Here is a 21,655-nt window from a genome sequence, read left to right as displayed (position 1 = left end):
AAGCTCTTTTGATTATATTTGAGTGTAAAATTCGATTTTATAGATACTTGAATGTTATTCAAAACTGGTTCTGTGTATAAACTGTATGAGTTGGAATGTTGATGATGGAATAAAATTGTTATGTACTATTAATTGTGATCTTTTTTATCTTCATTTTGTATTCATGCTCTTGTATATAATATGAATTATCGTTGGCGTATATATTGTACATCATATACAGAAATTCTATATGTATAAGTTAAATTGAACATTTTATTATATTTGTATAAGCTGGCTATTGAACATTGTATTCTATTTGTATTAGTTATATTGATTTTTTCTTTTTGAAACAGAAAATGTATATTCATAATGAATTAAGGGAATTAAAGATTGTATAAACTTTCGGCATTTATACAATTAATCTGTAAATATATGTTGTTAGTTAAGTGGTTTGTATACGTATACTTTATGAACATCTTATAAGCCTAACAATGTAGATGTATATATTCAACATAAATGTACTCTTAGATTTATACTGTTAGTGTATAAACAAACATTGTATAAGTTGATTTGTATAATTAAACTTTATGAACAAATTGTATAATCCTAACAAATGTACATTTATACACTCAATATAAAACATGATTATACAGTCCAATGACCCACAAACAACAACTTCAGTTTATCATTGTGATATGTATAAATGTAAGATTTATCTTTCTTTTTTTTACTTGACACAACAATAAGTGTATACATATACACAACATAAAAGATACACATAGATTTATACAGTTAATGTATAAATATTCATTGTATAATTTAGTTTGTATAATTATTAAAGTGTTAAACTGCATATATAATGAAATTAACAAAAACAAGTAAGTAAAAGACTTAATCGATCAAATGAGTATATTACAATCAAAAAACTGAAAGTTCAAAACTTGAAGTTCAAAACAGTAAAGGTTGTTATGCATGTCATTTGCATATTCAAAAAAAAAATCAGAAATTTAGTATTATTCTAATTAATTGTGATCTTTTCACTACTATCGCAATCCCTGTGAATCCTGATTGGCCTTTCTGGTGCCTCACTGTCACTAGTGGCATCAGCTTGGATCTTTTGCACCCCATAGTTCCACAATAAAGAAGCATATTGAATACGTGTGAACTCTGAATCGAAGGATTTGGAACCCCATTTCCATTACTGATATGGTCTGCATAAGTAGCAACATATAGTCCACAATCGCTGAAAATAAAACACATCCAATTTTATGGTCAGTATAAAATTAACAATAACTATTTGAATAAAAATAACCATAATAAAGCTTACAGGCTTCCTGCATCTTGTTGTGGTACAACATTGACATAAATCATTTCAAAAGAGTCACATTCAGAGTGGGACTTGTACTTTGGGTGTGAAGATATGTCAATGCCTTTCTTCCCATAAAAATCAGACTTAGATAAATACATGGGAATAAGTTGTGCATATTTCTTGATCTCATTCTCAACTGACGAATCGTGTAGTGCACCACCCCTAAGAGAATCATAGATCTGTATAGATCTATCATTAATAGACACAACGATCAAAATCCAATGAAAGATCTCCTTGATGTTAACAGGAATGAGGATGTTATCAACTGTATGCCAAGGTCTAGCAACATGCATTCTATATCCATTAATATACTCAATAATCGACTCCTCTGTACTTTCCTTGTTAATATTACTTTAGGTACAAAAATCGTTAGTTTGATTTTAAAGTGATATACAGCTCGCTAAATGTACAGAATTTGTTAGAGTTGAGTCATTTACAATCACGAACATACTCAGCATAGATACAATTACGCACAAGTCACAGCTTACAATCAATGACAAACTATAGAAAGGTGTGAAATATCTCATGCCAAATAAGCAGAAGCAATACCTTTCATCAAAGTCAAAACTGTCGCAATTCCATCCAACCTGAACAAATTTAACCTGCAGTAAATAAGATATAATGATATATTAAAAAAAAAATTGTATCATCAATAGCTCCAGTTGACTGGGAAGTTTAGAAAAACGAGTGGAATTTCTTTTTGAACTAATTTGGCCACTGGATTAGCTACTACCTATCAAATTCAGAAACTAAATGGACAAAATGGTCCTGCTTCCATGGAACATAAATGAGAAGCTTTTTCGTGTTCAATCTTTTGAAATTGGTGTTACCAATAATTACCACAATTATATACACTTGGGGGCACGGGTATAATGGAGAGTAATACGAACTAGAAGACTGGAACATAAATGAGAAGAGGCAACAATGCAGGCACGCCAGGCTGGGAGCTAAGAGCAACGGAGACATGCATGTAGCAAATTAGGTATTACAGACACTAGAAATACTAAAAGCTTGACAGCAACTGAAGGAGCACAACTGTGTAGTGTGGCTACTACATGGTCATACATAAAATAAAGGGAAATTTTCCATCTGGGAATTGAAGCAAAAACATAGTAAACCTGAGATTAACAAGATTGCGCGGAGCCTTATAGAAAACACCTGCGGAGAGGAATCACAAGTCAACACCCTCATCAAGCCCTTTAGAACTGATTATCACATTTGAATCAATTTGTTTATCAAACTTCCGTTTACGGCGGGCTTCAAAGTCTTTGAAGCCATACATCTGGAAAAAGAAAAGGCAAATAGAATTCTTCATAAATGACTTTTTTAGTACTTGCAGAACTAAATAGTAGAATATTAGTGAGCAACCTGTTGAAATTGGTCCATGGAAATCGGATTTCCATGCAGGGATATGGTCTGCAAGCTCTTGCATTCTCTTAACAAATTTAGAGGCATCTGAACAATCCAGTTACCAAAAGGAAGCATGACTATCAAGGTAAAACATATACTTGATAGGAACAAATACAAAAACTTGGATGATGATGCTTTAAATGGAAGATACTTGAAGTTCAATCCAACGACCTCAAATGTGGATCATTATGCGTATTTGGCTTTATTGCTGGTTTGCAATGTAGATGCTACTGGTTGTTTGATTGTCTTCATTTCTTCATGAGGTCTTATTAAAAGGAAAAGCTTTTAGATGCACATTTTAAGGTTAATGTATGAGTTCCCTTTTAACACTCATACACGGGAAGTGAACTAGGCTTACAGATCATGCGAAGAGAGTTCCTAACTCTGCTTAATAGTATTATTAAGATAGAAAGTGAGAGAGAGAGCACATACAAGTATCACCAGTACAACAATAAGTTCAGCTTTTCGGTGTGACAAACAGGTAAGCGTTTGATCCACATGGTTTACTATTCTTTGCACATTTTATGTGTGATGATGATAGAGACAGACACACACACATGCACAGCAGTTGACTGCAGCACATCTAGGGGTAAAGCACTGTATCGGTGCGGGCCACGAGAGCGGTACCAAATCGAGGTAAACTCTGAATACTAGATATGACCTCAAAATAACAAGGGTCACACACATACACACAGGTAAAATTAGACACTTACCTGATTGAGATTGTTATTGTTCAGGCAGAGTGATTTTAGTTGAATAAGATTGCAAACTGATGCAGGAAGCTCTTCAATGGAATTATCTGAAAGGAAATATTGTTATCACGAGGCAAGATTGCCAAAAAAACACACAGTAAACCTCATTATGCCACACTGAGGAATAAGAAACAGAACGTGAAAATCATGTACCAGTTCAAATGGATGGTGCCAAGAATTTTATCTTATAAGCTTAACAGAGAAAAATTGTAGATTTTCCTTTAGCTTTCTAGGTCACCCAACACTCCAATTTTATCATCGGCCATAAATTTCACTTAATTTTATGTTGATGGTAACATGTTTTTTTTTCCTCGATGGATATTTGATACAGAGCTCCAGTGCCAGGAAATAGAGAAATAGCAAGAATGGATGAGTGACAATAAATTTGAAGGTACCATTTGCTTGCAATTCTTCCAAAGAGAAGCAACTTCCAATTGATTCAGGAAAAAACTTTAACTTATTGTTTGAAATGTCCAACAGCACCAACTGCAGTGAAAAACCATTACTGTCAATTCCAAAGGCCTCATTTTCCAAAGAAGATGAATTAAGAATACTTTAAGTATAGGCTGAACAACTATCTCTGACAGACAAAAAACGGCATCATCATATTGAACTGAACTCACAAATAACAAAACATATTTGGAGTAAAAGTATATGCAAGTGTTTAGAACGATATCAACACTACTAGAGGATAGAGCTAGTTAACTTGATTGAAAAACTTTAATTCATAATCCCATGTCAGCAACCATGAGAATCAGATATACACCTAAAAGTGAACACTATACTTCTTGGTGTTACAATAGGATTGTACATGGTGTCCTACATGGAAAAGGATTGTAGTGTATTATCTATAAGTAGACCTCAGTGTGATATTTACGTATCTTAATAATATTTTCTGAGTTTTTGTTTGTCAATGCGTAGAGAATTAAAATTTAGAAAAAAAGGGTCAAATGGAACTTGTACTCTTGAATGCAGAGGGGGGCATGAATTAGAACTGTTGTGTTGAGTGATTTATAACAATCCAAGAGACATCGTGATTTTGGGTATTGTAGGTGTAAAAAGTTTGAGGAGGTCAAGGGGGTAATTCGTAAAATGAAAACGGGAAGAGCGAACAGACTAGATGAGATGCCTATGGATTTTTTGAAGAGCGCAGGGGAAGTAGGCATTGAATGGCTAACTAGGCTGTTTAATATCATTTTAGGATGAATTAACTGCCCAAAGAATGGAGGTGGAGGACAATGATCCCGCTGTACAAGAAAAAGGATGATATTCAAAATTACAACAACTATAGAGTGGTATTAAACAACTAAGTCACACTATGAAGGATTGGGAGAGGGTGGTAGAGATGACGATGAGAAGGAAGAGGGATATGTCTATTTTGGAGAACCAATTCAGATTCATGTCAGGGCGATCAACTATGGAAAGTCATTCATTTTAGGGTAAAGGGTCAAATATGCCCCTAAACTATTCGAAAAGGTCTAGATATACCCTCCGTTTAAAGTTTGGCTCACTCATGCCCTCGCCATCCAACTTTTGGTCTAAATATGCCCTTATGGGCGTTAGTTGGCCTGCTGGACATATCCAGCTCATTTTTCATTTCTTTAAATGCCACATGGAATTACCATGTCATTTTGACTTTACCACATGGCATTTATATGAAAATGGAAAGGGATCAATTATGCCCCAAAAAAATTCGAACCCATAAACACCTAATCCGACCCATAAATCAACCCCTTTTTTAAATAAACTACCCGACCCGTTTTCAACAATTTTGTTTAAATTTTTATTTTTTTCGATAAATCCCAAAAATTAGTAATTGATTAATAAAATATAGGAAAAATATAAAATTAACGTCAAAAATTCACAAATAAATATTGTAACCTTAAATTCAACAATTTTTTTAAATTTTTATTTTTTTGGGTAAATCCCAAAAATGAGTAATTGATTAATAAAAAATGTATAAAATTAACGCCAAAAAATCACAAACAAATATAGTAACCTTAAATTCAAAAATTTCAACAATTTTTTTTTAATTTTTATTTTTTTCGGCAAATTTCGAAACTGAGTAATTTATTAAAAAAAATAAAAATTAAAAAGAATTGTTGAAATTTTTGAATTTAAAGTTACTATATTTATTTGTGATTTTTTGGCGTTAATTTTATATTTTTTTCATATTTTTTATTAATCAATTACTCATTTTCGGGATTTACCGAAAAAAATAAAAATTTAAAAAAATTGTTGAAATTGTTGAATTTAAGGTTACAATATTTATTTGTGAATTTTTGGCATTAATTTTATATTTTTTTTCATATTTTTCCTATTTTTTATTAATCAATTACTATTTTTCGGGATTTACCGAAAAAAATAAAAATTTAAACAAAATTGTTGAAAACGGGTCGGGTAGTTTATTTAAAAAGGGGGTTGATTTATGGGTCGGATTAGGTGTTTATCGGTTCGAATTTTTTAGGGGTATAATTGATCCCTTTCCATTTTCATATAAATGTCATGTGGTAAAGTCAAAATAACATGGCAATTCCATGTGGCATTTAAAGAAATGAAAAATGAGCTGGATATGTCCAGCAGGCCAACTAACGCCCATAAGGGCATATTTAGACCAAAAGTTGGACGGCGAGGGTATGAGTGAGCCAAACTTTAAACGGAGGGTATATCTAGACCTTTTCGAATAGTTTAGGGGCATATTTGACCCTTTACCCTTCATTTTATAATGAGATTGTTGGATGAGTATAGAAATAGGAAGAGAAACCTACAAATGATGTTCATCGACTTAAAAAAAGGTATATGACAGTCCTTAGGAAGATTTTATAGAGATGCTTGGAGCCCAGAGGTGTACATGTGGCATACATTAGAGGCATTAATAACATGTACGATGGAGTCAAAACCCAGTGAGAAAAATCGCAGGAGACTTAGAACACTTCCTAGTAGAGATGGGGTTACACCAGGGATCGTCAATTCTTAGCCCATTTTTTATTTACCCAAGTGATAAATGAAGTGACACAATATATCCAAGTGGAGGTACCAAGCTTGGTACATATGGCTTACATGCACCAGCTTGAGTGGGAGTGCTCAAATAGGATTGTACATGGTGCCATACATGGAAAAGGATTGTAGTGTATTGTCTATAAACAATGCTTTGTGTAATAATGTAGGTTACGTATATTGAAAGTATTTTCCGAGTCTTTCTTTCTCACACTTGGTTCATCAATGAAGAAAAAGACTTGAGAAGAAAAATATTCAATATAAGGAGAGAGTGAAATAAAAAGGAAGAACAGACGGCACTCAGGGTGGTGGACCTCAAGACAACCTGCAATAGAGCCACTTATTCTCCAAATTCAACCACCCTCCCCCAGGAGCTGCAGGACCCTATTCCAAATCCAAAATACTAACACAAGAGAGCAAAGAGACATCATCAACTACCAGGAAGATAATAGAAATTCACGAAGAAGTGGCATCACTATAGAAATAGAGAAAAAAAAGTAGGGCTTTCAGTTTCAAGAACAGAAAATTGTAAGCAAAATGATCCATCAATATGGATATCACTATGCTGAACATTTTCTACAAGATTGACACCATTTCATTAGACACCTTAGCACCTTTATACTCGGGAAAAAATAATAACAAAGCAGTAAAGCAAGCTAAGAAATAATATATTAACTGGCACACTTTTTAGAATTGCGGAATATGGCACCGTATAAGCCATCAGAATGGATCACTCACATTCTGCAATCTCCCAATAGTCTCAGGCAAGCTCATTAACAAGTTTGATGAGACAGACAAACGCTCAAGCTTCACCAACTGGCCCACTGAATATGAGAACATAATGTTGTTAGACTAGAGAGTGTGATACTCTATAGCAGAGAGAATCCTGCTTAACTTCACATATGATCTAGGATGGTGGGAAATTACATTCATCAGGCAATGCTCTGATTCGATTCCCATCAAGTGTTGCAACTTTCAAAGACTTAAGCAATCCCAGGTTCACCGGGAGATTCTCAATAAGGTTATCAGCCAAAATCTGAAAAGAAATAATCAGACTCAATTTTTTGGATAGAATTAGATATAACAAACTCTTTATTAAAATTTATTTTTAAGAGAATACACCCTACAATATGTCAATATCAATAGTATTCAGCATGAAAAACCAGATGAAGAGTCCCTTGAGAATAAATGAGAAGCAGACACCTTTCAGTTTTCCCAGGTAGAACTGATTTTCATCCCAGTAGAGTCTTGAGGACTCTTGTACAGATTACAACTGATTTTTTGTTTTTTTTAATAGATTTTTGGAGTACCAGAAATATGTGTTGGTGTAGGTCCACTTCTTGTATACCACTAGTATACTTGGTGTAAGACCCCGAAAATTCGAACCTTGAAAAAATCAGATCAAGATTGGAAGTGTGGGGACCAGCAAGGATACTAAAGTCCAAAAGTGATTAAACATACTAGAACATGCGTGGAAGTACTTTGAGCAATAAGCGTGGATTTCGGGTGTGACACTTGGGCTTTTTACCCACCACATATTACCTCGTTGACAAAAAAATTGACTTTCATTACAGCTCCTTCACAGGGCTTTTTCCTCCTAAGACTTATCCTATGATAGCTTAAAATCTCCCTTTGAAGTTAAGCTGTCAGCATATCTTTAATTTTGTGTTTGCCATTATATTTTGGACAAATTGATACTGCTTTAACCTTGCATTTCCAACAGAGTAACACAGTTAATATTTACTAAAAGACACATCTAATCCTGAATTTCCCTCAATCTGGATTTAGCATGCCCGTTTATAGTAGGTTGAGGATACACCTGCACCCGGAAACTTCGATGGAAACTTGGTTTATATAGGTAATTATCATGATATCTTAGAAATAGTTACACAAAGGCACCAGAATGCAAAGTAGAGGTTCGTGCACTTGCCGAAAGATCTTTTCAAGTCCTACATGTCTATGATTGCGGGTTCTAATCTCCTTGGAGGCCTTAGCTTTCACACAACAGCCCATTTCCTCCCTTCTTGTTTTCCTTGTTCTTTTACATTTGTTCCCCAATATATTTACGCAGGTTGTGCCCTACTGGCCTTTTTTTATTTTTCTTTCCCTTGGAGCCTTTGTTTTTCTATTTTCTTCTCTTTACTTTTGTTCTTCTATTATTTTATGCTATCAATTCTTCCTCTGCCTCAGTTTAGAGTAAAAGTGGATGATTCAGTAGAACTTTTCATAGTTTCTAAAAATTAATTTTAATTAGTTAATGTGCATTTATTTGTTTCTTGTTTATTTACAAAACTAAACCTGTGATAGCTTTCTGTGCCTTTGGATATTTGTTATTGATTGTATTATTCCTGAAGTTCAATATATAGATTAAAGAGAATAAGCTCACAAAAGTTAAAAGTATTATAAATGTAAACTATCTAACAAAAATACTAGGGGATTTCTTCTCATCTGTCCTAGCCTTGGTGGACATACAGGTGGGAGGTGGGAGGTACCCTGTGGAATTAGTCAAGGTGCACACAAGCTAGGTCGGGTACCACAGTTATCAAAAAAAAAAAAATTTAAATGTAAACTATCTTATTGATTGAATCCCAAATGCTGGGGTTTTTTGGGTAACAGTGGTGTCCAAGTCAACTTGTGTGCACCTCAACTAATTCCACAAGAAATTTGTCACCTCCCACCAGCAATAGGTATCATATAACTATGTCTACCAAGGCTAGAACAAGTGGAAAGAAATTACTTAGCCTTTTTGTCTCTGTTGGGATTTGAATATGAGGCCTCATGGTTCTCAACCCAATTTATTGACCACTTGGCCACTATGTTGCTCGGACTCTTCAACAATGTCTATGGGTGCGTGTCGGATGGCCACAAATGGGTGCACAAAATGTTGGTTGATGAGTGGTTCATTTGTTAAAAACCTTATGACATAATTTAACAAAGTAGTATTATCTTGAAATTCTATGTGATAGATATCTTTCTGCCTCCTCAATATGTAATGCATAATTCATGTCCTTGACTGATCTCCAACAAGAAGAATACTTCTTCCATTCTATATCATCTTTGTATTAGACTATTGGAATGCAAATGTTAGAAAATTGTTAGTGTTAAGTAAGTCCCACAGAGAATTTTATCTCACACCTATAAATAAGTGTGTTGCATATTTCATTATCGTCAAGTTAGCTTCCCTTTTTGTTCTTCTCACAAGATACCGGGCCCTACAATCTTAGTAGTGTCATACTAAGTTGCTCGGACTCGAGTGCGGGTGTTCGATACGGGTGCGGATCTAAAGGTCGGATCTGTCATGATCTAATTTTTAAGATTCGGGAATATGGATCCATGTATGGATACAAGTGCGGGGATTCGCCAAAAAATAATTAAAATATCTAAAAATAGAGTTATAAAACCTAAATTATGAGATATTTTGTGGAGAACTTGACGAGAATCGTGGAAGGAGATTAAAGGAAAAGGAGTGACAAATTTTTGTATAAAAGATATTCCATTTTCTTTAATTTCATCTTAGCTTTGGTATTGATTATAGAAATCGTTAAAACTGTCCAGACTTTCCCCATCGATTTTGGTCAAAGTACCCAAATTGGTTGACCAAATCGGACACGGATCTCACACCCATGTCATGTCAACACGGGTGCGGCACCAAAAGTAAAGAGTTTGAGCAACTTAGGTGTCATCTGTAGGTTCCTCCAACCAGCAAATGGCCTTACACTGCAGAACCAAAGTGGAAAGATGCCTATTTTTTTAAATATACAAGAAACAACTATGTCATCCATTCTTTAAATAAAATTATATTAGCGAGACTCCAGTGGTTGGTACTTTTTTTCGAGGACTCTCGGCTAGATTTTCCAAGAGGTTTTCTGGCGACACTATCCATGTGACTTCAAGTGAATTTTTACTTTACATGCCTTTAGTTAAGCAAAATCAAGTCAATTTCCTTTCCCCGTCTTAATTTTAAGGGGTTAGAATGTCAAATGCAAGTGTGTTAGCATATTGGAGTTTCATTTGGACCTTATCATAGATTTATATGTTAGTTGAAATATAAAGAACTTCTAATTCATTTTTTTATTATTTTGCTAATAACCAAACTTCTAAATTTCATTAGAAGTAGTAGTTGTATTACTATTTCTTATTTTTGAAACTGAAAAATAAATAAGTAATAGTAGTACAACTACTAATAATAATATATAGAAGTAATAGTAATAATATCAGTAATGGTATTACTATTACTTATATATATTCAATAACTTATGTTTCACCTTTTTTTTTTATGACGACATTAGTTGAGCTTATATGAGGAAATGTGGTCAGTGAAGATTCATAAAGGTGACCCCAATTTGTTTGAGACTGAGCCGTAGTTGTTGTTGTTAGGATATTGGAGTTAGTGTTAAGTGTTAATGTTGTTGGACTTTGTGAAAGTTTTTGAGTTGGTCAAAGCTTACTCGTGCTTCCAGAAGAGATAGGAGCACTTGGAGACCTGCCATAGTGCGGTGGTTAAGACTCAGATAGACTATGTGCTCCTTAGGAAGTGCGATAGAGTTTTGTTTAAGGATTGCAAGGTTATTCCAAGTGAAAATCTTACAACCTGACAGCTCAAGATTATGGATCTAGAGATCAAGAGGATGAAGAAGAAGAAGAAGGCAAGGGTCACATGTGACCAACCAAGGATTAGATGGGGAGGCTTAACTACAGCCAGACCCTTGATGATTGGGGTGAAGTTGGCTGCTATGGTATCTTGTGGGAGTAGTGGGGACTGGGGACATAGACAATATGTGGTCTAAGACAGCTGATTGCATCAGGATAGCAACTAGAGAGGTGTTGGGTGTCTCAAGGCCAGGTGGACACAATGAGGATTGGTGGTGGAATGGAAAGGTTCAAGGAAAAGTGGAAATTAAGAAGGTTCTTAGGCTAAATATTAATGGAAAAAATAACAAGGAGAACAAAAGGAGGAATAGGAGAGGTATAAGATGGCGAAGAAGGAAGCAAAGCTAGCGGTGACGGTAGCTAAATGGCAACTTTTGAACATTTGTATGAAGAGCTTGAGTGCAAAAAAAGCAATAGAAAGTTGTTTAAGCTCGCCAAGGCGAGAGAGAAGAGGGAACAGGTCTTAGACCAAGTGAAGAACATAAAGAACGAGAATGATAAAGTATTGGTCGAAGAGATGCACATTAGACTAAGATGGAAGACATATATCCATAAACTCTTGAATGAAGAAGGGCAAAGGGATATCATGTTGGGGGAGCTAGAGCCTTTTCAAAGTCAAAGAGATTTTTCGTACTGTAGGTGCATTAACACCGCAAAGGTTGAGGGAGACACTCGTAAGATACGGAGAAGAAGGCAACTGATTCAGATGAGACCCGGTAAATTTTTGGAAGAATACCGGCAAGGCAAGTATTGAGTGATTGACTAGGTTGTTTAATGTCATTTCTAAGAAGGCAAAAATGTCGAAAGAACAGAGGTGGAGTACAACATATCCATTGTACAAGAACGAGGGTGATATTCAGAATTGCAACAACTATGGGAGTATAAAGCTACTACGCCATATGATGGAAGTTTGGGAGAGAGTGGTCGAGATAAGGATGAGGAAGGGTGTGTCTATATCCGATAACCAATTTGGATTCATGCCGGAGCGATCAACTATAGAAGCCATTAATCCTGTAAGGAGATCGCTATAGCAGTAAAGAGATAGGAAGTTAGACTGATTAACCAAGAAAAGTGGTGCAACAAAGTCCCTAGGGAGGTCCTTTGGAAATGTTTGGAGTCTAGAGGTGTACCTATGGCTTATATTAAGGCAATTAAGGACATGTACGATAGACCCAATACCCGAGTTAGAATAGTGGGAGGTGATTTAGAACATTTTTCCGCCATCATAGGGTTGCACCAGGGATCAGCCCTTAGCCCATACCTATTTGCCTAAGTGAAGGATAAATTTACATGATATATTCAATGGAATGGTGTCTTTCGTATATTATTCAAAGACGAGATAGTATTGATTGACGAGATACGCAGTGAAGTTAATAATAGGCTAGAAGTTTAAAGGTTTCAGGTTAAGCAGACTAAAACCTAATACCTGGAGTGCAAGTTTAGTAACATAACACATAAGGCAAATGAGGTGGAAGTGAAGAACGAGTACAAGTCATATCCAAGAGAGAAAGTTTCAAGTATCTTGGGTCCATAATTCAAGGAGACAAAAAAATTGATAAGGATGTCGCACACCCCATTTGAGCGAGGTGGCAAAAATGGTGGCCTGCATCCGCAATACCGTGTGATAAGAATGTGTCCACAAGGTTAAATGTAAGTTCTACACAGTGGTGGTTCACCCAACTTTGTTTTATGGGGCAGAGTGTCGACTAGTCGAGTCGGGGAAATGAGAATGCGTAGATGGATGTGTATACATACTAGGAGATGTATGATTAGAAATGAAGTTATGTGAGGCAAGGTGGGAGTTGCCTCCGTGGAGGACAAAATGAGTAAAGCAAGGTTGAGATGGTTCGGGCATGTGAAGAGGAGGTGTGTGGATGCGTCAGTAAGAGGTTGACTATAATAGAAGTTAAAAGGGGTAGAGTTACACCGAAAAAGAGCACGGGGGGGGGACTTTATCTTTACCAAGGACATGACGTAGCTAGAAAAGGGTATGTTGTTGTTAAGTGTTAATGTTACTTTAGCCTCATTGGTTAAATATAAGATGTGAATTGTATCTCACACCTCTAGATAAGTGTTCCATTATCATCAAGTTATCTATTAATTATCTTCCCTTCTCTTATCTTATCACATTGACAACATCATGTCCTCCAAAAGAAGCTAACTTTTCCTTGTTCAATTTCTCTTCCACAACAATGACAGACACTCATTACATTTTAGTTGTACCAATTCTGCAAATACCATGTACCTTTCTCCTAAATGACTTCTGGCAGCAGGAATATGACTGAAAATTCGACCTAGCTTTCATTATGAGATGTGGACACTGAAAATATAATAAGGTTTTCTAAACAGAAAAATGAGACTGCTGAGACACAAGGTAGGTACCAAATATGTAGTCAGTAGTACTTACTAGACGCTGCAAGTTAATTAGCTTGTTGATCTCCATGGGAATTTGAACTGCCACAATGGAGAAACTGAGAGATTAGCTTCAGAAACGATAAAAGCTTCAGGTAAATAAGATCAGACATATAAGCGGAGACAACAATTTCCCCAAGTAACACGGTTAAATTAGTTGTCAATAGAACATGGAATTGATAGTGATTTGTTTTTGTGCTCTAACTCTGTGAGAAATATATGGGGAAGATATTATTGAATTGTGTATTTAAATTGTTACATTGACACCCTATTTATAGACAATACATTGAAATCCTTTTCTAACTAGGATTCCTATTCCTATTCTTCTTCCTATTCTTCTTCCTATTCTAAGTAGGAGTATATGTACATATTTCTATTCTAACACTCCCCCTCAAGCTGGTGCATACAAATCATATGTACCTAGCTTGTTACAGATGTAATTAATACGAGGACTTGTGAGGGACTTGGTGAAGATATCTGCAAGCTGATCATTTGACTTCACAAATTTCGTAACAATATCTCCTGAGAGTATCTTTTCTCTGACAAAGTGACAGTCAATCTCAATGTGCTTAGTCCTTTCATGAAACACTGGATTTGATGCAATATGAAGAGCTGCTTGATTGTCACACACAAGTTCCATCTGATCAATTTCGCCAAATTTTAGTTCTCCCAGCAACTGTTTGATCCAAACTAGCTCACAAGTTGCTGCTGCCATTGCTCGATATTCTGATTCTGCACTAGATCGAGCAACCACACTTTGTTTCTTACTCTTCCACGACACCAAATTACCTCCTACTAAAACACAATATCCGGATGTCGAACGTCTATCAGAGGGTGATCCTGCCCAATCAGCGTCTGTATATCCAGTGATATGCTCATGGCCTTGATCCTCATAGAGTAGTCCTTTACCAGGAGCTGACTTTATATATCGCAAGATACGAACAACTGCTTCCCAATGACTATTACAAGGGGAAGTCATAAACTGACTTACAACACTCACAGGAAAAGAGATGTCAGGTCTAGTTACTGTGAGATAATTCAATTTTCCAACGAGTCGTCTATACCTTTCAGGATTACTAAGTGGCTCCCCCTGTCCTGGAAGGAGTTTAACATTCGGATCCATAGGAGTGTCAATAGGTCTACATCCCATCATTCCCGTCTCCTCAAGAATGTCTAAGGCATACTTGCGTTGAGAAATAACAATACCTGATCTAGACTGAGCAACCTCAATACCTAGAAAATACTTCAATCTGCCAAGGTCTTTAGTCTGGAAGTGCTTAAAGAGATGTTGCTTCAATTTGATGATACCATCTTGATCATTACCAGTGATAACAATATCATCAACGTACACAACCAAATAGATACACTGATTTGGTGCAGAATGCCGATAAAACACAGAGTGATCAGCTCCACTACGAGTCATGCCAAATTGTTGAATAACTGTGCTGAACTTCCCAAACCAAGCTCTAGGAGACTGCTTCAGACCATAGAGTGACCTACGCAATCGACATACAAGGCTACTAGACTCCCCCTGAGCAACAAAACCAGGTGGTTGCTCCATATAGACTTCCTCCTCAAGATCACCATGCAAAAAAGCATTCTTAATGTCCAACTGATGAAGAGGCCAATGACGAACTGCAGCCATAGATAGAAAAAGACGGACAGATGCTATTTTAGCCACAGGGGCGAAAGTGTCGCTATAATCTAGCCCAAATATCTGAGTATACCCTTTGGCAACAAGGCGAGCCTTAAGCCGATCAACCTGACCGTCTGGACCAATTTTGACTGCATAAACCCAACGACAACCAACAGTAGATTTACCTGCAGGAAGAGAGACAAGCTCCCAAGTACCACTCTTATGCAAAGCAGACATCTCATCAACCATAGCCTGCCTCCATCCAGAATGAGAAAGTGCTTCACCTGTAGTCTTAGGAATGGAAATAGAAGACAAAGATGATACAAAGGCATAATGGGGTGATGATAGACGATGATAACTCAAGAAGGTATAATGAGGGTTAGTATTTCGAGTGGATCGTATACCTTTTTGAAGTGCAAGTGGTTGGCTAGGAGGAGGCAAGTCCGCAGTACGAGCAGGGTCTGGCGCAAGACATGAATCATCTGGTACTAGTGCTGGACGCGGACGGCGATGATAAGTTAGGAGTGGTGGCACTACATCTGGAGATGTAGAAGTAATCGCAGATTCCTCAAAAGTTGGTACAGGTAAAACCTGAGGTATGGGTAAGACCATAGAAACATCAGGATGATCAGAAGACGTATAGTAAGGCTGAGACTCAAAGAATGTAACATCAGCGGACATAAGGTAACGATGAAGATCATGTGAATAACAACGATACCCTTTTTGAACTCGAGAGTAACCAAGAAAGACACATTTGAGGGCACGAGGGGCTAATTTATCTTTCCCTGGGGCTAAGTTATGAACAAAGCATGTGCTCCCAAAGACACGAGGGGGGATAGGATAGAGATGTGACTCAGGAAACAGTATGGAATGTGGAACCTGATTCTGAAGAGAAGATGAGGGCATTCTATTTATTAAATAACAAGACGTAAGAACTGCATCTCCCCAAAAACGCAGCGGAACATGGGATTCAAGGAGAAGAGTACGAGCAGTCTCAATAAGATGCCTATTTTTCCTTTCTGCTACACCGTTTTGTTGAGGGGTGTATGGACAAGTAGTCTGGTGAATAATGCCTTGGTGAGTCATAAACTCCTGAAATTGGGAGGATAAGTATTCTAAGGCATTATCACTACGAAAAGTACGAATAGAAACACCAAATTGATTTTTTATTTCAGCAAAAAAACTTTTAAATATAGAAAATAACTCAGAACGATCTTTCATTAAGAAAACCCAAGTACATCTTGAATAGTCATCAATGAAACTAACAAAATAACGAAATCCTAAGGTGGAATTGACTCTACTAGGACCCCAAATATCAGAATGAACTAATGAAAAAATAGACTCTGAACGACCCTCAGTACTACGTGAAAATGTAGCACGAGTGTGTTTCCCAAGTTGACACGACTCACAATCTAATTTGGATAAACTAGACAAACTAGACACCATCTTTTGCAGTTTGGATAGACTCGGATGTCCCAAACGTTTGTGAATTAGATCTGGGGAATCTGTAACGGAGCATGCTTTCAAGGAATTTGGAGAGGCAAGGTAGTAAAGGCCTTGTGATTCATGTCCTGTTCCAATCGTCTGTCCCGTACTGCGGTCCTGCATGAGAAAAAAGTCATCAAAAAAGGTTATGCTACAATGTAGAGCCTTCGTCAAACGACTAACAGATGCTAGATTAAAAGGAGAACCAGAGACATAAAGAACAGAGTCTAGGGTGACAGAAGATAAGGGTTTGGCTTTTCCAACCCCTTTTGGTTTTGTTTGGATCCCATTAGCTAAAGTAATAGCAGGAAGAGATTGTGAATAAACAATATCGGACAAAAGTGATTTATTACCCGAGATATGATCAGAAGCCCCTGAGTCCATGACCCATGATCCAAGAGTACTAGACTGTGACACACAAGCAAAAGAATTACCCGCAACAGAAACATCAGGTTGTGCAACCGAAACTACTTGTGGAGACGTTTGTTTATTTGCACGATACTGAAGGAACTCATCATATTCTGTCTGAGCAATATGAGCATTATTGGATGGTTGATTAGGTTGAGCACCATATGCTACTGGTGGAGATGTCTGTTTACTTGCACGATTTCGAAGGAACTCATTATATTCCTTAAGAACAATAGGATCATAACTGGGTGGTGGACCATGCAAAATATAACATATATCACGAGTGTGTCCAGGTTTATGACAATGACTACACTTGGATCGAGGTTTTCCCAAACGCCCTCCCCCTCGCCGATTCTCCATAGACTGGTATGTACGCTTTTCTGTGGTTTGAGATGCAAGAATAGAGGAGTCATCCACTTTGTGACTGGAAGGTGCAGCAAGACGAAGCAGACGAGAGAATAATTCATCAATTGAGGGAACTGTAGGACTGGCTAGAATCTGGTCACGCACAGAGTTATGGTCAGTAGAAAGTCCAGCAAGTGTAAGAACTAGAAACAATGTATGCCTTTGCTCTTGTTGCTTTTCCACGTTTGTAGTGATAGGCATCAATGTTTCAAATTCCTCCATGACTGCCTGTACTTGTCCCAAGTAAGTAGACATATCGGATTCTTGTTTCTTTAAGTTGGTCATCCGAGATATCACATCATAGAATCGAGATATGTCATTAGTGTATAAAGCACGTGCCTTTTCCCAAACTAAATAACATGTCTGGGATGGGCGAAACAAGGGCATCAACTTAGAATCAATAGAGCGCCAAAGGAGACTACATAATTGGGCATCCACTTTCTCCCATTGTGCTTTGGCTTTTGCACCTTCGTCACTAGACTTTGTCTTTTCATCTTCAACCCAAGCATTGTTTGTTAAGTGATCGTGAATACCTTGACCTTTGCACCACAACGCAACTGAAGAAGCCCAAGCTAAATAGTTTGAACTTCCCATTAATGGTTCTGAAGTGATTGTAAGGCTTGAACTTCCAATCCCCGTATTTTTGGAGCCAAAAACATCACATCCGAAAGACATTTTTCGAAATTTGACTTGAAAAGAGCTGGAAACTGCCGGAATTTACCCACAGTGGCCTGAAAAAAACCTGATTTCACCGGGAACTCGCCGGAAACTGCCTGAAAATCACCGGAACCCTAATTCCGGTGATCGGATCTAGAGAAAACTGAATGGAATCTGGTCGGAAATACTGGGCGACCTCAACAGAAGAAAACAGCTCAAAAAAAGATGACCGGAGAAGCAGTCACGCGCCGGCGCGTGAACAGATCTCGCCGAAAAGTTTCCACCTCCGACCGGCGCGTGGGGGCGCGTGGGGGGTTGTTTTTCAGTGGATCTGATTGGGGTCCGGTCGCCTGAGCTTCCCGAGCCTCGTGATGGTGTTGTCTTTCGCACAACACCTTCAGAACGAAAGATGACACAAATCAGTCCCAACCGTCGTTGCCGGAATTTGACACGATGACTTAAAATTTCTCACCAATGCTCTGATACCATGTGAGAAATATATGGGGAAGATATTATTGAATTGTGTATCTAAATTGTTACATTGAGACCCTATTTATAGACAATACATTGAAATCCTTTTCTAACTAGGATTCCTATTCCTATTCTTCTTCCTATTCTAAGTAGGAGTATATGTACATATTTCTATTCTAACATGCTCTAACTGACTAGACAAATATGAATCAGAAGCTTGAGAAATTTGAGCAATACCCAATTTATTGTGCGTCAAGTCGAGGGTGCGTATAGATCTCTCCAAGGAAATAACTTCATCGGGAAAAGACTGTCATGGAAAAATCAATCTGGAGATCATAAGACTAACAGAAAGGATTAACCTGTATGTCCCTTATCTGTTAATATTTACATTTCTTCACAGTAAGCATTATTCATTTGAAACCAGCAAACTAACAAGCAACAAGCATGCATGCATCTGATTGTATATTTGTGCCTATACATAAACGCACACACACAAGACAATGACACCTCGCGATTAAGCAAACATATTTCATCATTGCACTGTGGACCCTCGGCAGTTTAGGAAGGTAAAGATCCACTCCCGTGAGAATTGCTCATAGTCATCGCAGGAATACATTAAACTATCTACTGGTGTCAATGCCGCTAATGTAGTAACTCCCTCTCTCTGATTTGTGAGGCACAATCTACTCCCCAACAGTCAAATTAAACCAATTCTCATGGACATCATTTAGTTTTTGAAAACAAATTTGAAATTTATTTTAAAACTTAAAACTAGCATGTGATCTTTGTGGTGAAATGTTAATTACCTCCAGCTACCTCAGAGAACAGAGAACATTCTTTTTTTTCTAATAACCATAGTGTCGGGGCCAGCTTGCACTCACCTTTACTAATTCCAGTGGATACCTAAACCAGTCGGTAACTCTGTCCACCAAGGCTAAACCAGATGGGAAGAAATCACCCGGTGTTTGTCTATGATGGAATTCGAACCTGAGACCTCAGGGCAGGGGCGTATCGAGAGAGGGTGCAGTGGGTTCACGTGAACCCATGCTCCCCTCTCTAGATCATATATAGTAGTGTTATATTTTTAAAAAAATATTTAAATATAGATGTGTGAACCCACGTTCAAAGTATTATATATTAATATAATGATGATTGGGTGCACCTCTCTAAGTGAGGATAGAAATTTAATCATATATCTATCTTGTCTTTTTAGTAACACCTCTACAAGTGGTTATCGGTAACATTTTTGGCATTTCAACTGAATTTTCTTTTTTTTTTCCTTTAATCTTTCAAAATTTTCAAGTGTGTTACATTGAAAATTCCTAAAAAATTTAGCACCGTAAAATTTTATTATAATTAAATCAAATGTGCGTAGTAAAATTTAAAAATAGTAGTATTATATATGTTGAACCCAGTGTTTTAAAAGGCGGGGGCATGAGGCGAGGCGTTTTATATAGTACAGGGTGAGGCGTTTTATATAGTACAGGGTGAGGCATAATCCCCGAGACACGGGGCGTAAGTCCCATGGATCTACGGGGCGTAGTCCCATGTATATTCAATTTTATAGTTTTATTACTAATAAAATAAGCAAAAGTAGACATTTCAATGATTTATGATTTTTATTTGAGATAAGTATTAATAATCAATAATGAAGAAAAAAAGTATTATAATTACTATTTGAGAAATATCATTACACCAATAGTAAAAATATGATTTAAAGCAAAAATAATTCAAAAATAAATTAAAAATTCCCGGATGTACGTTTTTACCCCCCAGGACTTACGTTTTTATGCTTGGGGCTTACGCCTCAAATTTTAGGACATACGCCTTATGGATCTACTTTAATTTACCCCCGGGAGCATTTTTGGTATGCCCCTCCCCGAGACTCGCCCCAAAAACATTTTTGAAAACACTAGTTGAACCTATAATTTTTTTAAAATTTAGTGGTTCATATTAAGAACCTAAAAGTTAAACCAATCAAATTTATACTTGAGATGCATTTTTTGTAATCGTGCACCCATCTTGCCGATATCTTGGATACGCCTCTACCTGGATATGCCTCTACCTCAGAGTGCTCAACCCACTTCATTGACCACTAGGCCACACCTTGGGTGCCAAACAGAGAACATTCTAGAAGGAGAAACATGAATTAAATTCTCCTAAGTCTAAATAGTGAACTTAACCTGGCACACAAACTTTGTGCTCTTAGGAAATCTACTACAAAGTTTAATGAAGGATAACATCCAAGGAGATATCCAGCTTACTCTTATCCTGCATTCCAGAAAATATTTAGAGACCTCGTCTATACATCACAAGAAGGTAAAACACATATCGACCCATAAATAGTGATGTTACCTGAAATTTACTAATCCTAAAACAAAACATAGAAAAAAAAAAAAAAGAGGGAATTGGCAAAAGAAACAACACCAGAATCTGAAATACCACAAGAAAACAAGGCATATAAGCAAAACACCACAATCAATTCCAAAATTAGTAGCGATTGACTATATAAATCCATTAACCCTAGCCGGGCGGATATTAAATACAATTTATTCAGTGAGGTAATAGGGAGAGAAAAAATGCCTTCAATTTGGAGTCGCGTAAAGCAACGATGCCAGTTGAACGCCATCGCGCCATGCGGGTAGCCTTAGTATCTGCGGCTTTGCTAGTGCAACACCCCATTATCACTAGCAATTTGAAGAGGACGAATGCGAGAGAGTATTTTTTTGTGCACTACTTATAGGGTTGACGTTCGCTTCCTCCAACTCTCATTTCATTCCACTACTGACACTGACATGAAACTGCGTCCCTTTCGTTTGGTTTATTTTTGGTCAAATTGCAAAGTTAAAAGTTTTGTTTAAGGAGTGACATGTGTTTATGATTTGTGCTGTTTGGCAATCGTCATTTAAATTTTTTCTTTAAAAAAAAATGGGTTAAATCTATCTATCAGTAAAATCACTCGCGCTTTGCACAAGAATTTAATATCATTGAATTTATAAAATAATACTTAAAATCTTTGAGTCA

General features: G+C 36.9%; 2 protein-coding genes across 4 annotated transcripts in view; one reads left to right on the top strand and one right to left on the bottom strand.

Moving 5' to 3' along the window:
• Positions 1-21,655, top strand: part of LOC125861893 (40S ribosomal protein S19-3-like) — a 106,415-nt gene that overhangs the window by 27,358 nt on the left and 57,402 nt on the right. The gene's annotated exons all lie outside the window — the stretch shown is intronic.
• LOC125861884 (plant intracellular Ras-group-related LRR protein 7-like) lies at positions 1,706-21,429 on the bottom strand. 2 transcript variants are annotated; one of them, XM_049541794.1, is made up of 10 exons: positions 21,215-21,427; positions 18,869-18,938; positions 13,565-13,611; positions 7,435-7,543; positions 7,246-7,331; positions 3,906-3,996; positions 3,472-3,557; positions 2,717-2,803; positions 2,467-2,630; positions 1,706-1,950 (listed from the first exon to the last, which is right to left on the bottom strand). In XM_049541794.1, exons 1-9 carry the CDS (start codon positions 21,311-21,313, stop codon positions 2,520-2,522), a joined length of 786 nt encoding a protein of 261 aa, XP_049397751.1. In that variant the 5' UTR covers positions 21,314-21,427; the 3' UTR covers positions 1,706-1,950; positions 2,467-2,519. The 2 variants fall into 2 exon arrangements, with proteins under 2 accessions (XP_049397751.1, XP_049397752.1); XM_049541795.1 differs by lacking the exons at positions 1,706-1,950; positions 2,467-2,630; positions 2,717-2,803 and adding an exon at positions 2,884-3,330 and having other exon boundaries at positions 21,215-21,429.

The sequence above is a fragment of the Solanum stenotomum genome, chromosome 4 (genome assembly GCF_019186545.1).
Source record: "Solanum stenotomum isolate F172 chromosome 4, ASM1918654v1, whole genome shotgun sequence".
In the NCBI taxonomy this organism is placed as follows: domain Eukaryota; kingdom Viridiplantae; phylum Streptophyta; class Magnoliopsida; order Solanales; family Solanaceae; genus Solanum; species Solanum stenotomum.
The sequence above is the reverse complement of the archived record's forward strand: the minus strand, read 5'-3'. Positions and strand labels throughout refer to the sequence as shown.